At 36.9% G+C, this 21,043-nt stretch overlaps 1 protein-coding gene across 1 annotated transcript; it reads right to left on the bottom strand.

The window, feature by feature from the left end:
* Positions 1-3,880: 3,880 nt before the first annotated feature.
* On the bottom strand, positions 3,881-20,713 carry LOC102235492 (multidrug and toxin extrusion protein 1-like). The gene is made up of 17 exons (XM_005805845.3): positions 20,409-20,713; positions 20,008-20,109; positions 17,208-17,276; positions 16,991-17,139; positions 16,577-16,619; positions 14,447-14,491; positions 13,871-13,968; positions 13,156-13,253; positions 12,155-12,268; positions 11,168-11,235; positions 10,958-11,066; positions 10,059-10,134; positions 9,904-9,973; positions 9,678-9,810; positions 7,569-7,663; positions 5,879-5,983; positions 3,881-5,794 (listed from the first exon to the last, which is right to left on the bottom strand). Exons 1-17 carry the CDS (start codon positions 20,619-20,621, stop codon positions 5,420-5,422), a joined length of 1,962 nt encoding a protein of 653 aa, XP_005805902.1. The 5' UTR covers positions 20,622-20,713; the 3' UTR covers positions 3,881-5,419.
* Between the last annotated feature and the right edge of the window lie 330 nt (positions 20,714-21,043).

The following is a 21,043-nucleotide window of genomic DNA, read 5'->3' on the forward strand; positions in this document are numbered from 1 at the left end:
GGCTTCTGCCACCAGGGAATATCTGAAAAAACTCCAAGTATGGATTAAATTTCAGTCAGTATTCTGCTGCTAGGAATTTTGCGACACTTTCATTTGCTGTGTTCTTGTTTGTGTGCATCCACTCCAGAATGTAAATCTTTTATGTAACTAAACTTTAACCAATGTTCCCAGTGTTGGTATTGTCCAGTACAAACAAATACAATAGTAAATCATACTGAAACTTCGTGCACCAGTTAGCAGTTTTTCTCAGGTGGGCCATAAGTTTATCCAGACGTCCTCCAACGACCTTTAAAGTTAATATTGAATTTGTTCTAAAAAACGTCAATTCAACAGGTAATGGCTGAGTTTGATTAGCTTTGAAAAGTGATTTCTACTACTTTATACTGCTTTGAACGAGTACACAAATATAAAACAACTAACTTATTAAATAAATGTTTTTTCTAATTCTAATCAAACTAAATATGTAAACTAATACAAGGTAGTGTGGTAATCATTTTAGCTTACAAAATCCTGTTTTACAGCAACTGCTCTCATCATTTTGAGAAAATCAAGAAGTGCCTCAGAGACTACCAAAACATTTCTTACATATCCTTATGTTACAGCTTTTTAAGATAAGTAATGGAAATCTGCTATATTCAGAATGGATAGCTCAAAGAATAATAAAAAAACAACAACTAAGATATTTTTATGCTTTAGATTTATCTTAATAAATACAGAAAATGTTTTCTCTGGGTTTAATACAGTCCAAGCTGCCACACACTGCTGGTCAGCTGGTTAAAAGAAAGCAGGACCGTAACTGACCTGCTTTCTTGTCAATGTATTGTTTTAGCTACAATGGAAATAAGTGTTTTTTCTTCTGTTACTGAAACTATTTGTCTGTGGTTCGATTCCTAACCTTGGGATCTTCTCTGCAGATCTTTTCTCCTGTTTCTTCCCATTTTCTCTCTAATAAAAGTCAATAAAAGCCACTATTGACACAAAATGTTTTTCTTTTAAAAAAGCAGTTGCATCATAAAATACATTTTGTCAAAGACCTTTGGAGAGCACACACCTTCTTTAGTGCGTTTCACATTTTCCTTCATTTAGATTTATAAAACAAATTTTATTTTTTATGCTAATTTAAAAGAAAACAAGACATAATTATAGCCTTTAAAAATAACCATTGAAGCGAAATCAACACTTTAAAAATGTTATGAATATATTTATGTATATGGTATTGCTATCTTATTTTACTTTGAGCCTTTTCTGCTCCCTTTAATCTGAATAATTCAGTATTATTCGACACACAGCAGAACATTTCACAGCTCTTGTTCTGCATTCACACAGTACACAGAGGACCTTTGTTTAAAGCGTCATCCATCATTAAAGTCACTCTGGATGTAGCTCCTCTCTGCTTACTAAAACGATGCTGCTGCATTGTCGCCGTGTGCCTTATAAATGCACAAAATCTGCCTGTGTATCCTACGCTTTTTATTCCACAGTAGAACACAGTCAGGTTTTCAATTTAAACATTAGTCATAGAAAAATGAAGGAAATGAAATAAAATGTTCATGTGCAAATGCTGTTTAAGCTTATGAGACATACATTCTCTATTTTATAAAATCTGAATAAAAGCCATAATAAAAAACGGTATTATGTGTTAAATTTAGGCTACAGTGCATTTTTGCATGCGTGCTTTCATCATCAAAGACACAAAGGCTGTTTTTTCTCTTTGATTTATTTGTCTTTCCTTTGATCTTCATTGCCAAATTTGATTCTAATGAAATGTCTGTGCACTCTCTTCACAACATGCCAGATAAAAACATGTCCCAGTGAGCAGATCAACCACCTGTTCCTCCGCCAGAGCTGATGACTCGCTTGCTATGGCTTATCAGGGACGAACCGGGCATAAGTAAAACAATTCACCCAGGTTAACTGTGAACAATTTGTCCAATCTTTTTTGTTAATGAATGAGTTTGCTGTGTGAATTTTGGGAAATGATTAATGCAATGTCAGTTTCTGAGAAATAGAAGAAAATTAGGTCATCAAGAATGCCAAGGTTTTGAAAGGTTCTACTTTAAAGAAACCAAATTCACTCCAAGAGTCTAACATCAACTCATCCAGGAGGTTAAAAAGAAGCCAGAACAGCATCTAAAGAACAGCTGGCCTCACTAAATTGGAGTGTTTGGGATTCAACAATGAGAAAAAGACAGAGCCAGACAGTTTCAAGGTGAAAATCCTACAGTCCTAAAGGCACAAAACTACCCATCTCAAATTTGTCAAAAAAAACAAACATCTTCACCAGCACATATGTTGTTGTTTTACAAGACCAAAGTTGAACTTGTATGTATCATTACATTAGTCACAAAGCTAAGACAGGAGAAATACAATAACTCAGACAGTCAAACATGCTGGTGATAGTCTGATGATCAACTTTGTTTCCTCAGGGAACATATAACAAACTGATACTGTTATTGGTGAAACCATAAGTGCATAACATGAAAACCCTGTCATGTGTCTTAATTAAAACAATTAATTTTGCAAGAAGAGTGTGCCAAAATTCCCCCAAAGCAATTTAAAAACTCAATTCCAGTAATTGTAAACTCTTAAAGGCAAACAACTAATGTTTTGGCTCAGAGGGCAAGTTCTTATTCAGACTGGTAATCATTCTCCGATGTTAAAAACTGCTTGAGGATCTAAAACATTTAGATTTATTTAGGTTGTAATAAAACTGAAAAGCAATGGAAACATGTCAGGGAGCAAATACTCTTTCACTGCACAGTGCCATCTCCCGGTACAAACATGTCAAAACTTAACCTTTTGAGGTCGACGCCCGCCCTGTGGCGGGCATGACGTCATGTTTCTGTGTGTGTTTTTTGCTCCAATGTGATAATAAATTTTGTCAAAATGAAACAAACACTGTAAAATCACAAAGTTGAGGATGTTCTGAAAATAATGATACCAAACAAGGTAAGGTAAATAGTTTTTATGGTGAAAATATAAGGGTAAATTCAAAATTAGACCAAAACGGCCATTTAGACCCAAGACTCCAGCTTGTTTCGTTTTTTTTTACCTTCCTCCAAATGTAGCTGATCTGCTTCTTTATATGATGCACAAGAAGCTACATGCAAGTAAAGTAAACATAGTGTGTAATAAGTCATGTTGAAAATGTTTAAAGCATTCCTTTCAGCATGCTACATTATTACAACTATAGCACATTCTGGTGAGTTTTGACAGGTATCTGTATACAGTATGAAGCCAGATCATAGTTGAGACACTACTCTTACAGCCGACACCTCTTTGTTTTAGTCCTATAAAATGCAAAATTATTTATTGTAATTCAATATGTAAATCAGGTTGCATTCATACATGGACACATTTTGCTCATCAGCGGAGATCTTGCCAGAGGCTCCTCACAGAGACTGCAATCTTGGCCTACTTACCTCCAGAGACTGCAATCAGTAACATGCTGTGGCATCATTAACAAGCGGAAAGAGACAAAAATCTCCTGTCTGAATTGCATTTCAGAGACATGGTGTACCACGGTCGCTTAAGAAATGATGCTACCTTATTTGTTGTGTCATGTTGTTGGGAAACGTCTAGCCTGCGCTTATGTGATGATGAGTCCTAATTTCGAAATCAATAGTTGAAATTCAGTTTTCATCAATAAAATGGAGGTAGTCTTTTGTCTAACCATCATAGAAGCCATGACGCATGCATTTTTTTTGTATTTTCTGATGTCAGTGCCTTTAGACAATACCAAAAACTGCCACATTTATTTAAAACTAATCATATAGTGTCACACCTGTCTGACTTTAGTACTTCATCATCCCTAATTCCTCTTGATTGACTTCATTATTTTTATTGGTAATGTTCATAAAATGTTCACACAATCACATTGTTCAATTGAAATGTTTTTAATTAGTCAATCATGCCAAGACAAAACTCAGAACAAATTTATAATGACACAAAAATAAAACCATTATTTAACATATTATTGAGTGATACGTATTTACATCTGTTCAGGTAATTTTTCCATGTGTACAAAATACATATTTACACTCAATGTTTAGTTCTCTAAAGCATGATAAAATTACTTAAGGGTTAAGGTTTTACTATACAGGGCAATTCACACAGAAATCAAATCAATAATATGTTCGTGCCAAATTTGTATGGAGGTCCAAAATGCCAAAATTCAGAAAAGTAAATAAACCTTTAAATTAATATTCTTGTTGGTTTCAATAATTAAAACAAAAGTCAATTTATAAATAAAAAATCTAAAGTTTTTTTTACCTTTTTTTTACTTTTTACCCAGGCCTTGAAGAGCAAAACCATTTTAAACGCCATTGTTGTAATCATAAATTTGGAGAAAATTAAAGCAAATTTGAATTTTCAAGTTTTTAAAGTTAAAAACTATGTTCCAATTAGTAAAAAAAAAAAATTAAGTAGTCCAGAGGAGACAAAGACTGAAAAGTGACCTTTGGGGTCGCTGTATCACACAACTGAATGAATTGGCACATTCCAATGTACTTGTGTAGTTACACATTTTCTACATATATTGACATTCCACAGTCTGTTTGATAAATTTAATGAATGTTTGTGGAATATTTAGTCTTTCTGATCGACCATAAATGTTCAGTGAAAATGCGCGGAGCGAGACAGGAAGTACCATGCCTCCGTGATAGGGGGCAGTGCCGAGCATCATAGACACAACGAGCAACAGGTGCTCTTCTTCTACACACTGAAAAGACTGAAAACTGTCAGGGGTGGGGGGGATACAGACAAACGGAACTGCTCAAGCCACTCTCTTTGGCTGCCAGATTTTAGATAATGAAAGGTAAATGAGAAACAACAACTTTTTTTTTCGTTTTACAACCGAATGACAGAGATATACAGTACATGTATATATAAAATAAAGGTCGGATTACACATAATTTTCAATTTTAATCAGAAAAGAGAGGTCAGCCAATGAAAACATCCAAATAATTGTAGAAAATTACCTTTTTACACATTCTTTTATCTCTCTTGCTATTATGTTGTTAGAAGCTTTAATTAGTTATGGTCAAAATTAAAATATAGCTTCCATATTTGATTTTTGATTTGTACATCTGACTGTGGTGGAGCCTCACCAGTCATGAACCTCACCGCACGTCACTGATAGCAGCGCATTTGGCACTTTATACTTAGTGTGCTGGTGAGGAATTTGGATCAATGTTCCTCACCACAGTACAGCCATGTACTTTTGACTGAGAGTGCTAAAACCAGATCTTTACTTCAAAACATTGGTTCTTCATAGTCAGTGGAGTTTCATATCGCTTGCTGGCTTCTGTGGATTCACTCAGCAGTTGGCCAGTAAGGCGTTTTTCTTCTTCTTCTCCCCACTGCATGGAGCCGGTGCAGTAACCACATGTTGTCAGCAGGGGTCTCCATTCCAAGAAGCTCACAAGCTTGTGGTCAGGTTCAGTGCATCCAGTGGGGTAGGAGTGGAGAAATTAACCCAGTCTAAGGTGGCGTTGGCCACACTCTGGGCACTGGGTGCTGCTACAGGAAAAGCAATTTGGAATACAACTCCTGTTATCAAAATAAGAACTGAGAACAGCAAAGTTAGTCCCCGACGCATGATCAGCTGAGAGGTGGAGAGCTTCTCTGCAGCTTTGGAGTCAGATGATTCTTTGCTCTTTTCTGCGTCTGCCTCATTTACTGCAGCATTGGTGTGACTTTCCTCTGACTCACGGCCTCCTTTCAGCTCCTGATCTTGGGTATTAACCCGACTGTAGCCCTCTGTTCTGAGAGCTGCTTCACTCTTTTCTTGGGCCTTTAGGATAACAAAATAAAATATAGAAAATGCGAGGTTTGCATACAGGGTAGGTCAAAGCTTCAGAGAGAAGTGTGTACCTACTGAATCTGGGCAGACAATGACATCCGGTAAGATCGCTTCATTTAGAACGGCACTAACAGGACGCACTGGGGCCACAACCACAGTTTTCCCAGCTCGCCTCTGAGCCTAAAGCATGTTGACGAGATGTCCAGTTAGGCACAAATACAAACGTTAATCCAAACTTGTCATTTACAAAAAATGATCCAGTAAATAATAAAAGATCTAATTACAAAAATAATAGTTATACGCGGAACAACTTCAGTGTGAATTGTGAGTAGACTAGTGTTTTGTCATAATTATCCACATTTTGAATAAACGTTACAAAATGGTTTTTTTCTCTTTTTTTAAAAGATGTTCGCCATTTCATGACTTTGCATTTTTATGCTTTTGCACTTTTGATCGTTTGGTAGCTGATCTATTCTGATCTGAAAGGAAAACATTTCTTATCAACCGTGCAGTGATGTGTTGCTGCAAGCTAGAAGTTTTATCCCTGCTTTCATAACTGAGGATATAGAGTAATTTTCTGTAATCTGCTCTAAATCTACTTTACCTTTTTGTGAGTCCTGTAAATTTCTTTTATGATTTGGTAACAGTTATTTTGTTTTTATTAGTTTAGGTTTGATCACCTGTGTAGTTTCTGTGTTTGTAATGATGTAAAGCACTTTCAAATGCCTTGCTGCTGAAATGTGCTATACAAATAAAATTTGATTGATTGATTGATAGTTGCCATGAACATCATATCTGACCTTTCATTTGCAAGAACATTCTTTTCCAAAAGGGAATTGACTCAGTCAGATTATAAACAAACCTTAAATAAACTGTTTAAGCTTATTTAAACTTGAATACAGCTAAAACAAAGGTGTTTTAGCTATTAACTAGTGATCATTTCACTGTGTTTACACTTTGAAATTAAATTATTATCGCTAAATAAATCCTCAGACATGTGTCCAAAAGGAAATTACAGCACACAAAGCAGTAATTACATAATATATATATATATATTAAGGTTCCACATAGTTTATGATTTTTTTATTATTATTTTTGCCTTAGAATATCATTGGCTTAAGATTCTAAAACATTATTTTGACTTAAAATTGTTTTATTTTTGTTTGCCCTTCTTCTGCTTCAAATAAACTTCAGGAAATTGACCTCAGAGTTAATAGATACAATCACCGATTGCATGTAATAATTTGTTTGGTCAATAAAGTCTTATTTAAATAAATATTTCCTCACTGGAGTAATTTCCTGATGTGAGTATAGGACTCATCCTTCTGACAAATGTGTTGCAGAGTCTGAGAATGATTGTTTTTATGTACGTTGATGTAATCATTAAATGTTATATGAATAAGAGGAATAAACAGATAAGCAAAACCTGAAGTACACGGGTATGTAATTAGTGTTTTTTATGAAGTAGCAATGGTAAATTGAAGTTGCTCTCTTCCGTTGGTACAAATGGAAGAGAGCAAACCAAACTAAAACCATAGAACAAATTTGATAGTAACAAAAAAAACTTGGTACAGAAGAAAAAAACATCGGTATGGAAAGACAACAGATCGAAAAATGATACTCTTTGCTTAAAAAGCATAAATGAAGGTCCAACATGTATATCACAGTTTAGTTTGACCTCAAAATATACATATATTTTTTAATTGAATCTACTTCTTATTTGAACATTTGTATACGTCTATAATGAAAGAAGAGAATAGCTCACCTTCTGCGTCACTTTTTTCCAGTCAGCTTTAAAGATCAAAGCAAGAAAGAAACCCGTCTGGATGAAAACACAAATTAGGAGACCGAGCCACAAGCCTGAAAAGACAGATTAGCGTACATGACAAATAATTACTACGCTGTGCAGCAAGTTTTGAGTTAGGTAAAGGAAAGTAACCAAATGAGTTATTTGAGATGATTTATTCTTGAATCAAACAGAAATACTCATCATGACACTATTTCAGCTCTTGGGCCTATTTTTGTATCTATTTAACAAAACAAATATTTACAGATACACTAAACTCCAAATCCATTGTTTGAGTTACTTTAAAGAGCATTTGCCTTCAGTTAGAAGATGAAAGCAGAAAGTCTGAAATATATGTACGTCCAACACACTTTCCTAACGCTTTTGACGATGTTCCTAATTGCTTAACAAAGGAAATATTGACAGAGACTCTAATCATCTTATTTCACAAGGTCAGAGGAGTGATGCTGCTCTGTGTAGGTCTGATTTAAGTGGAAAGCAAAAAGTAGGAGGCAAATTGTGGCCTGCAGGGAAGAAAAATGATGAATGGTTGGAAGAGTGGTGGATGGACTTTGCAAATATCTCTGAGCTTAAATATCAGCATCGAACATAATTTCCAATTTATTTCTTAGGAGCTGGTCATTCAGTATGCATGTACTGACAATTGTAAAGAAAATGCAAGAAAATAGGGCAACACTCTGATTAATGTAAAGTAAATTTAGTGTGACTGCATGCTGCAGAATGATACTCAAAATCTCAATTATTGTTTCTGCTACTATAAAATTACCATGAGGGAATCACTGAATGGATTAAATCTGGCCTTTAAGCATCCGTCTGTTTGCTTCATCTAACAAAAATGCTTTCCTGACGCGGACAACGTTTGATAAAACTGATCAAGCTAAAGACAGGCACCCTGTGGAGGAAGCTCAATACAGCCACTTGTTTCCATGATGTTTGTTTTAGTCAGAAAAGCCACAGACAAAAATTGCAAAATCGACAGGCCAGTAAATCAACAGCGCTACCGTTCAGCTTGGCTCTTTCTTTACCACAACAAACTTTCTTTACCCTCATTCCTGCAGACAAAACTCCAATAAGTCTGTCCATCGCCTTTACGACAGCAAGATTTTATTTGTTCATTTACGACGTCTCAGACTCAGATGGAGGATTCAACATGTTTCCAGTTGAGAATCGTGTCTTCAGGTTTCACTCTCTACAAGGCAGAACCCAGACGTTTTCAGTTTACTGTAAAAACGTACGGTGTGGTCGTTATATTTTAATATCCAAAAAAAGAGGACACTTGGCCCAGCAATAAAACACTTTGGTGAAACAATCAACATGGGTATTGGCCAATGTCAGTCATTTTTTAACATATCAGTATCAGTCCGAAATCTCAGCCAAAATGAACAACCAATTTTATTTACATCTTGCTGCCATTTGTTTGTGTTTAGGGGACTGGTTATGTGGTATTTATTGAGTCATGTGACAGTGATTGTGATGCAGGGAAGGATTGTGGGGGATTACACAGAAGCAGAAAGCATAGGGCAATGTATCTAATTCTGTTATATTGGTGATTATCGATAAACACTGCCATAGTAGCAGTATCACATATCAAATTTGGTGCATCCCTAACATTTTGTCTTTTTTAGCTTAGAAAGTTGAGCAGTAACAGCTATGTGCACAGTTCATTCTGCCACCCATTTGTTGTTACCAGAATGGTATGAAAGACATTTATTTTGTGGTTTGTCCATAAAGCATCTTGCCTATGACTGGATCAAAACCAGCCTCTAGGGAGCACCTCGGAGATGACATTGGATTTAAGAAAAGGGCTGTGGTCTTCCGTGTATCGCACTAGTCAAGTTGAGTCTGTCTATTGGTCAAACAATGAAAACCTTGACATTTTCAACAATAACAGAAAGCTGACGGATGCGCTGAACACAACGTGAACATGTCTGGGGAAAACAAGATTTTTGGTCATTCCTATCTTAAGGTTCCACACAAAACACCCAGCAGTCTCTGCACCAGTTGCAAAATGTTTGGGCATTTTTGATGTGGTGATATGGACAGAAAATATGCTTAAGAACAAATTACCTAATATTCGCAGCTTGGCCCAAAACATCAGTGCTATTCCGACAGGTAGGCCGATGAGGTAGTAAAATATCAAATTTGACAGGGCTGCGATTTTCTGCATCCCACATCCAACAAGAATTCCTGAGCAGACACACTGAAGGATCCCCAAAAATAAACAACAACAAAAAAAACATTTTACTGACAGAAAAAAATTCTAATTAAAATAAAACACAAAAGTAAAACATACCAGAAGTGCATCAAGGAACTGAAGAAATATGTAAACTGTCAGGTTGTCTGACACGAGCTGCACAATTTTGCTGCAGAAGACAAGGTGAGCTCATCAAAACAGAGCGGCTTATTCACTGCATGGGAATGAATGTGTGTGTTGGTTTGAAGACTCACTCGTCTGAGGTAAATATGTAGCCAACGACGGACTTACAGCCAGCAAGGATGAACCCCTGGAACAGAGCCAGCACTCCTGTGGTGCAAAGAAAAGATACGACACTTTGCAAATTGTTCAAGATTGGTGTTAAGAGACGCGCAATTATCATAATCATTATATGTGTTGGATACAACACAAGCAGTTTCCTTCCAGTAGGAATGTGTCAGAGCTGTTTAATTTAGAGACTTTGAAAATGTTTTTCACTAACATTAATTCCACTTTTTGTCAATTTCAAACCACAAACTATAACTATAAACTATAACTTTAGAGGTGTTCATGTGACAGACCAAAACAAAGCATCATTGAGTTAGGTATGGGGGATTTGTTTAGTCGCACATTTCACAAATATACAGAAGATTGACAAAACAAAACCAATAAGGAATCCAGTTTGCAGTTTGCTGGGAGCCTTTCAAGTAACCCAAGAAATATGTGGAATAAAGAAAAGTAATTTGTGACAGAAAACTACGCCTAACACTGAATGCACCACAGTAAAATGTGGTGGTTGTAGCATTATCCTGTGGTGGTAGATACAGAAGAAACTGGTTGAAGAAGATGAAGCTAAACACTGAAAAAACCTTTAAGTCAAGTTTCTTTATGTAGCATATTTCAGCAAAGAGGCAGTTCAAAGTGCTTAACATGATAAAAACATGATAAAGTAACTAACTGTTGGGAACAGCAAACGAGCCGTATTGTTGAACACAAGCATTAAAATCGTCAAGAGTAATCATCATCAAATACACATCAAATGTATCAATCAATGGCTGATTATTTGTGCATGTCACATGTTCTTAAAGCAATGTATCAGATTCCTGCCACTTCATAATTAACTTATAAGTGCTTGCAATATGTATCTTCATACCTGAAAGAACTAAGGCAACTTTGCAGGTGATTATGGCTCTTGATGTGTTGCCGGCTCCCAAAGCATTCCCCACACGCACACAGGCTGCAGCGTGGATACCTAAAGGAAACTGCAAGACAGTATATATTACTCAGTCCAGGTTATGTTTGTAAATAAGACCCGGTTCTCAAACGCTTATAACCATGATCATTTCTTTCTGATAATGCGTACCATGTATGTTATGGCTCCTATTTCTACCATCAGATGCTGGGCAGCCAGGTCATCTTCTCCAAGCCAACCTAAAAATAATCGAAAGTTTTGGGTTTGAGTATAACAGTTTGGGAAAGAGCATGTCAGCAAGTACAACAAATATTACTGGACCGGTGCAAAACTAAATCAATACAACAAGTAGGATACACCTTTCTCAATAAAAAGAATGTACAAAAAAAACCTAATTTCAGGATGATGCATCTACCTGAAAATTTTACTGTGAAGAATTAATATTTGTACAGGCAAAGCACATTTCTAAATAAATAAATTGAGCCAATATGGTAAATTTACTTTATTTCTTTAGTTGAGTTTTATTCCATGAACAGACTTATGTGTTCATGGAATATGTGTAAAAGCAACATACAATGATTAAAATGTTTTTGTTAATTTTATTCTCTGTATGTATAAATCATATTACATATTAGGGCTGCACGGTGGCGCAGTTGGTAGCACTGTTGCCTTGCAGCAAGACGGTCCTGGGTTCGATTCCCTGCATGGAGTTTGCATGTTCTCCCTGTGCATGCGTGGGTTCTCTCCGGGTACTCCGGCTTCCTCCCACAGTCCAAAAAACATGACTGTCAGGTTAATTGGTCTCTTTAAATTCTCCCTAGGTGTGTGTGTGTGTGCATGGTTGTTTGTCCTGTATGTCTCTGTGTTGCCCTGTGACAGACTGGCGACCTGTCCAGGGTGACCCCGCCTCTCGCCCGGAACGTAGCTGGAGATAGACACCAGCAACCCTCCCGACCCCATTAGGGACAAAGGGTGAACAGAAAATGGATGGATGGATGGATATTACACATTAAAGATTTCCACAGGATGGGAATCATTGCTCCATTCCAAGAAACCAACCAATTTACAGAAACTCTCACCAGGTCTGCCAAGACGTTTTTGCACATTTCCCGGCAAAATTATGATGCAATCGTGTAAAAGAAAAAATACAAGACATACCTGCAAGAAAGCCTCCAACCTCCCAGACCCACCACTCAAAGCAGATCATGAATGCGCTGGGAACGGCCAGCTTCATGTAGGAACCCCAGCCCTGCAGACATTCAGTGGACCAACCTGCAAAGAATTTTATCCAGGTTCTTAGCAAAAAGCATGACTCCATTAACCCAGATGAAAATCTGTAATATTTTTAGTCTGTCAGGGTCTTATATTTTAATTTTAGACATACATTTTGATTAATAAAATTAACTAAACTTGAGGGAAAAAATGTGATTACATAAGAATAGTTTTGTTTTTTTTTTTTAAAAAAAAAAACATTTTTTAAATAGAAATCATATGCCACATTCCACAGAATCATCTGGAAAACAGTAGATAGTCAAACAAACATTTTACCAGGAGGGAAACTATCAAATGTATCAATGGAAAGTTAGGCGAAAGGAAAAAATGGAGTAGAAATGATGTATTAGCAATGATTATAACTGAAGCTTCTATTCCTTTCAGAAGCTGCAGTTATTGTCCTTAAAATCTGTCATTTTGATCCTTAGAATACCAAAGTTTTCACTTAACTTTACAATTTAGTCTGTCTGATTGTGTCATTTTTAAATATTAAATGATTGATAATGTGATCAACTACTCAGGGCTTGAGTAGACTTTTTACCAAATACTTGCTTACTCTTACTTGAGTAATTTGCTGGACGGCTATTTTTTACTTTTACTTGAGGAAAAATATGCTGAAGTAGTTCTACTCTTACTTGAGTACAAATGTTTGGCTACTCTGTCCACCTCTGAGACTCCATAGTCAATGCAGAGAAGCTGAAAGCATCTAATAACTCAGCAGATCTACATGCTCATCACCTCCATGCCACATAACAATGGTGTAATTCAGGCAAAACATTGAAAAAAAAATATATTTCTTTAATCCATAATCATCAGAATTAACAGAAATAAACAATCCAAGTATATTTTTGTGACAGTCTATTGATAAAAGAGCCTCTTGATCTTACCTCCCCATGTCTGCTTATAGAGCTTCTTCCACCTGATGTAGCCAAACAACAGAAGGCAAATGATGATCTGAGAGAGGCTGTTGGCAGCTGCTGATCCACTGCAAACACACACAAGACAGAACGGATTTATTTCTTAATCTGGTTTACGGCAGACGGTTAAAAGATGTAATTGTACAAGCGTATCTCTGCAGCACCATACAGAGGAAAAACATACACTGCGAATTGCACATAATGGAACAGTAAGATCGTTCAATAGGCCCTTAGCAGGTGTCCCTGGTTGATATGGAGCAAGTGAGGAGTGGGGAGACGTGACCCGAACAGGGAGGCCCGATTGGTCAAATTGCTGATGAATCAAATGTTTGTCCAGCTGGAATCTGGAATGAGCCGTAACATTTCTTTCTTGTCTGTTTTTTGCCCTATTCTGACCCTTTCTCTCTAAATAAAGATCAAAAATAATAAACATCAGTGAACTGCTGACTCAGTCTGAACAAAAAAACTAATTACCCTTCAAAGACAAAGCGTAAGATAAAATGCAGGGGAAAAAATCCTTCTCTTGAATGCATAAGCCCATATCTTCCCTTTCTCTCTGACTTCCTGCTCTTTTGATGATATTGATTATGTATTTTATCTGTTCTGATTCCCGAGGTTTGATACCTTATCAGTCAATACAAAGTCCATCGAAATTTCAAAGGCAGGAAATGTTACGCACACTTACGTTACACCCAGCTTGAGCTCAGAAATAAGAAGATAATTGATCCCCAAGTTCAAAATGTTGGCTACTGCAGCTGTGTACATCTGAGGTAGAATGATTCCCTAATAGATACAAAAACATAGAAGTTATAATTAGAAAGGCAGTCTGCAGTGACAATTTTCAAACACTGGCTGGCCATAAAACCTGAAATGGAAAATAAATATATCAAGCAATATCACATGTATAAGAAAAATGTACATCAAAGAAATTATCCAACAAGATTCAATATTAATGGATCATTTAGTCAAATCAAATATCATAATGTTATCCCTGACTGATAAACCAGTCAGGGAGGACTTGAGTACCAGGTATGACATCATGAAGATAGATAGCAAAATAGAAAGTTTAGTAGAAAACTGTGGCACCAATAAACTAGGTAAACCAATAAAATCAGCAAAGGGAAACGAAGACAGGATCAGAGAAGAAATACAGTTAAACTATCAAAACAGGTTGAAAGGTTTTCCCTTAACAAGTTTCCACAAACTCAGATTTTGAGATATAAGGTAGTTGAGCAGAAGAATACTTTTTCTGGGAATGTACCTGGTTTTGTAGATAAGAAACCTGCAGCTGATGCAAAAACATAGCCTGGAACAAAAAGAGACAAAAGTTGGTTTTTATATGACTAATCTCACATATCTCCTGGTGTACAGTATCTTTAAAACATTACAATTTTATAATAATATTGAGATCTATGAATTTCAAATGCTTTATTTAGTGTTAAGTGCATAAGTAGGTCATATTAATAAAGCTCCCACAGTACTGTTTTAATGTCATATATCTTAGAATAAAATATGAAATGCATATAAAGTGGAATAAACTTGGGAAAACTAAACATTCAAGAGTAAACTCTACAGTCATTTTCTTGAACTGGTTGTGATATTTTCACTCTTACAGGCTAATGTGCTTCAGGAGGTCATTAACTGTCCTTTCTGTCCGCTCATATTTTTTGTGCCTCCAAATTGCAGCAGAGTTTTTAAATGAGGCAAAATCAGTTTGTTAATTAAAAAGCTTTAAATTCGTAGATGGCAAAAAGAGCTTGGTATTTTTGTTGAAAGTCAGCCATGATGGTAACAATTTAGCCCCCAGCACCAACTTTTTAAAAGGAAATTGTGTTTCTTATCCATCTCAGTGTGCAGTTGAATAATCGTATTATTCAACTGCTGGATTATCTTAGTTCATTAGAAATAAGAATGAAAAGATAAACAGGAATGGCAGAACTATCAAGCCAACAAATTCCGACTATTCTAAGCTTTACTTTGTTTTTAAGCATGATCCCACAGCCATGGTAAAAAGAAAATGCACCCATAAGTTCGGAAGATTTCATGTATGAATGAGCTGGCTTTCACCTGATTCTACACATTTTTTACAAATTTAGCATGGAGATTTGTATTCTTTTTTGTATGAAACCACACACCACAGACTCTCCTTGCAGAAAAACTAAGTACACCCGCAAAACTTTGGACACCTGCAAATTGTGTAAAGCCCTACAATTTAAATGGCAAATGATTTCTTTTTCTAACCCGAGAACTCTCTTAGCATTCTGTCACATCCAACTACAGGCTTCGGTGTTTTCGTCTGGCATCTTGTGTGGTTGACCAGCACAAAGTCAGAATCTGTATTCAGATCTTTTTACTCAGGTAACATGCAATAACATCAAGTACAATCAATTACCTTCAAAACACTACCAAGATATGGCCGTCTACCTAATGTCAACCCAGGCAAAGATTATCGAAAGCCACGTCTCTATTACCAGGTCCACCATGGTTCCTCCCCATTTTTCATAACCACCTCAAGGGGGGTACAAGCCATGTATTACGCACAAGGATTTTTATTGACAGCTGATTGGCCCGTGATTTACGTCACTAGATGAGCAAAGGCCGGACCTTGGAAACTCCTCAAACAACTACATCTCCACCATCATTTTCAAACGTGAGGCCGTAGTAGTTGACGAGATGGCGAGCTGCAAATTAATAATTCTACCGTCAAACCTTCAGGTCCAAACCTTTCTTATCTACTGTGGTAGAACAGCACATGCATTGTCAGGTGAAACAAGCAACTCACAACAAACAAATATACAGAGAGATTGCTGGCACCCAAGGATACATGTGCAAAATTGCATCATCTGAACTTCAACCAGAATCCCACATTCCCGCTCAGGTTCATGCCCATATTTACTCTCACGTTTAGTGGAGATAAACTCAACTTGGCTAGAAGCAAACCAGACATTAACCGGTTAGATTGAGACTAGACAATGGAGAATGGGCTTAGGAGTCCCATGCTAAACCTAAAGGAGCCGCAGAGATTTACAGGTCAGATGTTAAAATTTGGAGTGTATGGAAGAAAGGCAAGAAGTGTTGATACACTTGAAAGTCATTGTTGAAAGAAAGGTCACCACAAGCTTTGTATGAAATAGAAAGCAGGTGGAAGAAGGTGTCCTGTACAGATGAGACCAAAGTAAAACTTTTTGGCCTCAATATGAAAGAATATATTGTGGAAATCTAACACAGGACGGCACGTTGACTACAGCTTCCCCACTGTGGAACATTTTTGGTAAAACTGCAGTTTTTAGTGCTTCTGCTGAATTGCTTTACTGACTAAATACATACTTTTTAAACATGTATTTAGTTTATATTTAAATAGAAATAGACACGTTTAGTTCATTGTACTCACTGGAACAGCAGGAAGAAACGCCATCACGTAAAGGTGGGCAATTCTGAAATGTTGCAAAAGAAAAAAAAACAACTTTTCAACAAGTGCCATAAACACAGTTATATTTTTGACTTTTCATAAATAAGAAAATTTTCTGCAGAATGAAAATTATGTTTTTAAATCTTTATTGTAAATGTAATAAATGAATTAAAAAGATAGAAATCTTCACTTGGGGTCTTACTAGATTTAGTCCAATGATAAGGCACATAGAAAGCTAAATAATAAACAGCTTAAAGATAATTTAGCTGTCAGTTTTACTGATAAGGATTCCAGCTTTGGCCCTGAAGATGAAGATAAGCCTTTTTTTGTATTTTATGTTCTAAACCACAGTTTCTCCCAGACAGAGTGTAAAGATATCAGAGCTGCAGGATATACCGGGCCACTTCGTGCTCTTGCTGAAGAAGGAGCAGTAAATTGTGGGAGTTGACGAGGAGAGCCCAACAAGGCAGACAAAACATCAGCAGGATCAGGGTGCTTTTCTGTAGAATAACTCCCACACGTTTCATGTTCCTGCTGCCATATGTCTGCAAAACAGGGACGTTTCAGTGGATGGTTTCAAGCGCAATGAATCACCGACGGAGCACTCGGTCACCTGAGAAATGAGAGTATCACACGCCATCGTCAGGCCATAGCCTGTTGCAGTTGTTGTCACGTTGATCGTCTAAAGCAACAGACAACAAAACTAGGTTATGAGACGTTTTACATTAGATCTGACGTTCACGCAAATATCTAGATTTTGCCTACAATTGAAAGATGTTTTGTTATCAACTTTGCAAACTCAGTTTAAGTTTAATACAAATTACTCAGAGGTGAATAGGTCGTAAGAATACACATATTTACAATAATGTGCAAATATAATAAATCTGGGAAGTCTTATAAACTTAGGCTCTTCTCTTTTAAATTGTTTTCTTATAGTTTATAAAAGTTACATGCCTTAAGGGCTGTGTGGCTGGTATGAGTGGAGTATTGGGGAACTAGAAAAATTATAGGCATGAGCATCACTGCTGCAACTGCAACCTTTAACCCCAACATCATTCAGACCCTTGTCAGATTCAAATTCATTTAAATTCTTGTTTATCCATTAAATTGTTTGATAGGAAATTAGAAACACATTTCCCAAAAAATAAAACAATCTAGATTTGACGTAATTTTTCCAATAGAGGCATGTCAGCAATTATTTATACAATTCTCAATAGGTGGAGTAAAAGGACTACATTACAAGCGCCCAGCTGTTTGCCTATTTCCACTGATATTCTGACCGTTGCAGAGAGGTAATGATATCATAAGGCATTGAGTCTGAAAGGTCTCCGTGCCATAACCCTAATGCTTAGCTCTCTTTACAGGTACTTTGTCAGGTTTAACAATCTGACAGAGTCACTCCAATAATAAATGTTATTTTAACCTGAAGAAACACGTTGGTAGGATTAAAAGATTATTTCAAACTTAAATTTCAATAATTCTGAGCTCAACTAAGTCTGAAATGTGTGTATCTACCCTTTGCACAGATGTTGACAGAAGCCAGTGTTTTATGTGTCTTGTACAAAATGGCACACAAGCAAAGTTAATGACTGCCACGGAAGAATGGAGACAGGAAGATACTGTACATGCAGCCATGAACCAGGATAAATCGTGTTTCTTTAACTATTTTAATTTGTCAATTTAATTGCCTTCTTCTTTCCGCTGTTTTAGATCTCTTTTAATGTGTAATGCAAATCCCACTCAGCCACTGACACATCGTATTCTGTACGTCTAACATGCAAACCCTCGGACATCAAGAAACCCAAAAGTACTCTGGCGACAATAATACACAACTCGGTACAAATTTACAATAATTAAAATTTGCTAGCAGATCAACAAGGACACCAATATTAACCATAATGAAATATTTTGACATGAATGATGCATTACTTTCTCTACATCGCGTGTAAATTTAGACTGAAAATTGTTCATGCCTGGCATGTTTCGGTTGGATTTTTAACACCATGGTTTTTGGATGTAATATTAATGTTTTGGAGTTTCCCAGCCAGAGTCCTGTTTTGAATTTACAAGACTTGTTGCTCATCATCAAATTACCAGTGGAAACATAAAAAAATGGTCAGTAATTCTAAGAAGAGTTTGATTGCTGCAACGTTAAAAGAAAAAAAAATGTTCCACTTATTATTATTGTTTTGTTATCTGTGGAGCGATGCCCTTTTCATCTCCAATCAGAAACAAACTTATTAGAGGACTTAAAACATTAAACCTGACCAGCATCGTCTACCTGCCACAAACCACCTTGAGCTTTGTAGCCATTTAAACTCATTAGAGAAAATATTTCAGAAAGAATAGTTTAAAAAGAATTTCAAATTTATTTGCTCAATTGAAGCAAAGTATAAGCTGCTGTCATTTTTTCATCAGACTATTTTTATGTATTATAAAGTTCTATGCAATTCCACATGTTAAGAACAAAATTATTTTTTGAAACACACCAGTCAGGCAAAACATCGTGACCACTTTTTGCTGTCAAAGCAGCCTTAACATGTCCAAGAGGTGGACTTCACCAGACCTCTGAAGGTGCACTGTGGTATCTGGCGCTAAGATGTTAACAGCTGATCCTTGAAGTCCTGCAAGTTGCAAAGTGGGGCCTCCACTGGTCAGCCTTGTGATCTGTGGAGCCCCTTGATCCATTAGATGGAGTTCTAGTGAATTTGGCGGCCTAAGTCCAGACATTAAAGTGCTTCTCAAGCTGTTCTTAAACCGTTGTTGTTTTGTAGCATTGCTGCTTTATGTGTGGAAAGAGAACCTTCAGGGAAAACGCTTGGCCTCCAGCATTGATTAGGAAGCCCATAAATGCCGAAGTAACGCTGATTTTGCCGGGTTTCTTTCTTTCCCATAATGCATTCTGGTGCCCTGTGTTGCCCAGCTGGGTGTTTTTAGACTATTTAACACATTTTTATCACCAAACCTTTGAATGATCACTCTATGAATATTGAGTAAACCTTATTTTTGTAAATAAATGACATAAACTGAATCTTTCTTTGGAGGAGCTTGAACGGCTCTGGAAAACTTCTGGAGAACTTTCACAAGTTTGGAAATTGCTTGCATTAGAAGCCCCTTTATGTCCTACAATAAAACTGAAATCTTATTTCTCAACTTCACTAGAAAACAAACCTTGATCAAAACATAGAAAGAAAGAGAACAAACTGGAACTTAAAATTAAGCATAATTTTCTAAGATTTATTTGATGACATCTTAAAATCCACAGATTGAATCCTGTCAATAGAAAGACGCGTTCTGTCAAGAACTGCTAACAATTCAGACACCTGTCATATTTTCTAATCATCTTAACACACACACTCATGCACACGTCAACTTTATGGCATTGTTAATCTTGCAAAAGAACAATTTCATACCGCTGAGGCAAGGGCATATCCCGCCAACTCTGCATTTCCAATGTGACCGCAAAAAATGGTGATAACAAACGGCAGGAGAAAGTTCAGAATCCGGGACAGCAGCTGTAGAAACACAGTTCGGACTGATTTAGCTACTGCCACTAACTGCATCCAGGCAACTAAAAAGTAAAGAAGTTAGATAGCAATTCATGTGAAATTAGCAGCCCTGGGCTAATTATGCTTCTATTCGATAAGCAGAAGCATTTTTTTTACTTTTAGCACGCATAAAATATTCACAAATGATTGCACTATTAAATTGGGTTATGAACAGCACAGCACACATTAAATCAAATCAGGAAAAGTTACTGCAATCGCAGTTTTGTGCAGATTAAAGAGCAACACTTAAGTTTCCGTCTACTCACCAGGGGGCCTGTGAGTCGTAAGACGTGATAAAGTTCCTCTCTGTAGGCCAGAGGCAGCCAACGCTTCACACACGCACACCAAAACAGCTTGGAGCTGGCAAATGTTGCCCCCTCATCCACAGGAGGCGCTTCCATCTTGGCAGCAGGAACCCCAGCAACGGGTTCTGCACCCTGCAAGGGGGGCGCAGGTTCCAGAGGACCCGGCCTCTCCATTCAAGCACAGGGAGAGAAGACAGGACAGGAGAGAAAAGCTGCAGAGCAACGGAGGGAGGGAGCGAGGGAGGGAAAGAGGGCAATGGTAGGGAGGGAGAGGGGACAAGAGAATTGGCCTGTGTGTTCAGCACAGTCACTTTTCTACGTTATTGATTGCATCACACTGAAGGAGAAACAAGAGAGAATGAGTGACAGAAAGAAAGAAAGCATAGAATTTTTTTTTTTAAAAAAACAGGTGAGTTAATGGCATATTCATGATGATTGATTACATATGTCTTGTTCATTTTCCCGACAGACAAACAAAAATGACAACAACAAAAAAAAGAGTCTGTAAAGTCATGTGAACTGTGTGTCTGCCCTTCAGCTTCCCGCCGCTGACGGAGGGGTCACATCAGGGCTGTTGGAGGCGGGTTATTGTTGGG

The sequence above is a fragment of the Xiphophorus maculatus genome, chromosome 11 (genome assembly GCF_002775205.1).
Source record: "Xiphophorus maculatus strain JP 163 A chromosome 11, X_maculatus-5.0-male, whole genome shotgun sequence".
NCBI classification, from domain to species: Eukaryota; Metazoa; Chordata; class Actinopteri; order Cyprinodontiformes; family Poeciliidae; genus Xiphophorus; species Xiphophorus maculatus.

Bases quoted from the DNA above. Each gene is read 5' to 3' on its own strand.
- LOC102235492 (XM_005805845.3), bottom strand. From the start codon at position 20,621: ATGGAGAGGCCGGGTCCTCTGGAACCTGCGCCCCCCTTGCAGGGTGCA. The intron at 11,067-11,167 runs GTACGCATTATC...ACTGTCTTGCAG, and splicing joins TAGGAGCCATAACATACATG to TTTCCTTTAGGTATCCACGC. The intron at 10,135-10,957 runs GTATGAAGATAC...TTTGCACCACAG, and splicing joins AGTTGCCTTAGTTCTTTCAG to GAGTGCTGGCTCTGTTCCAG.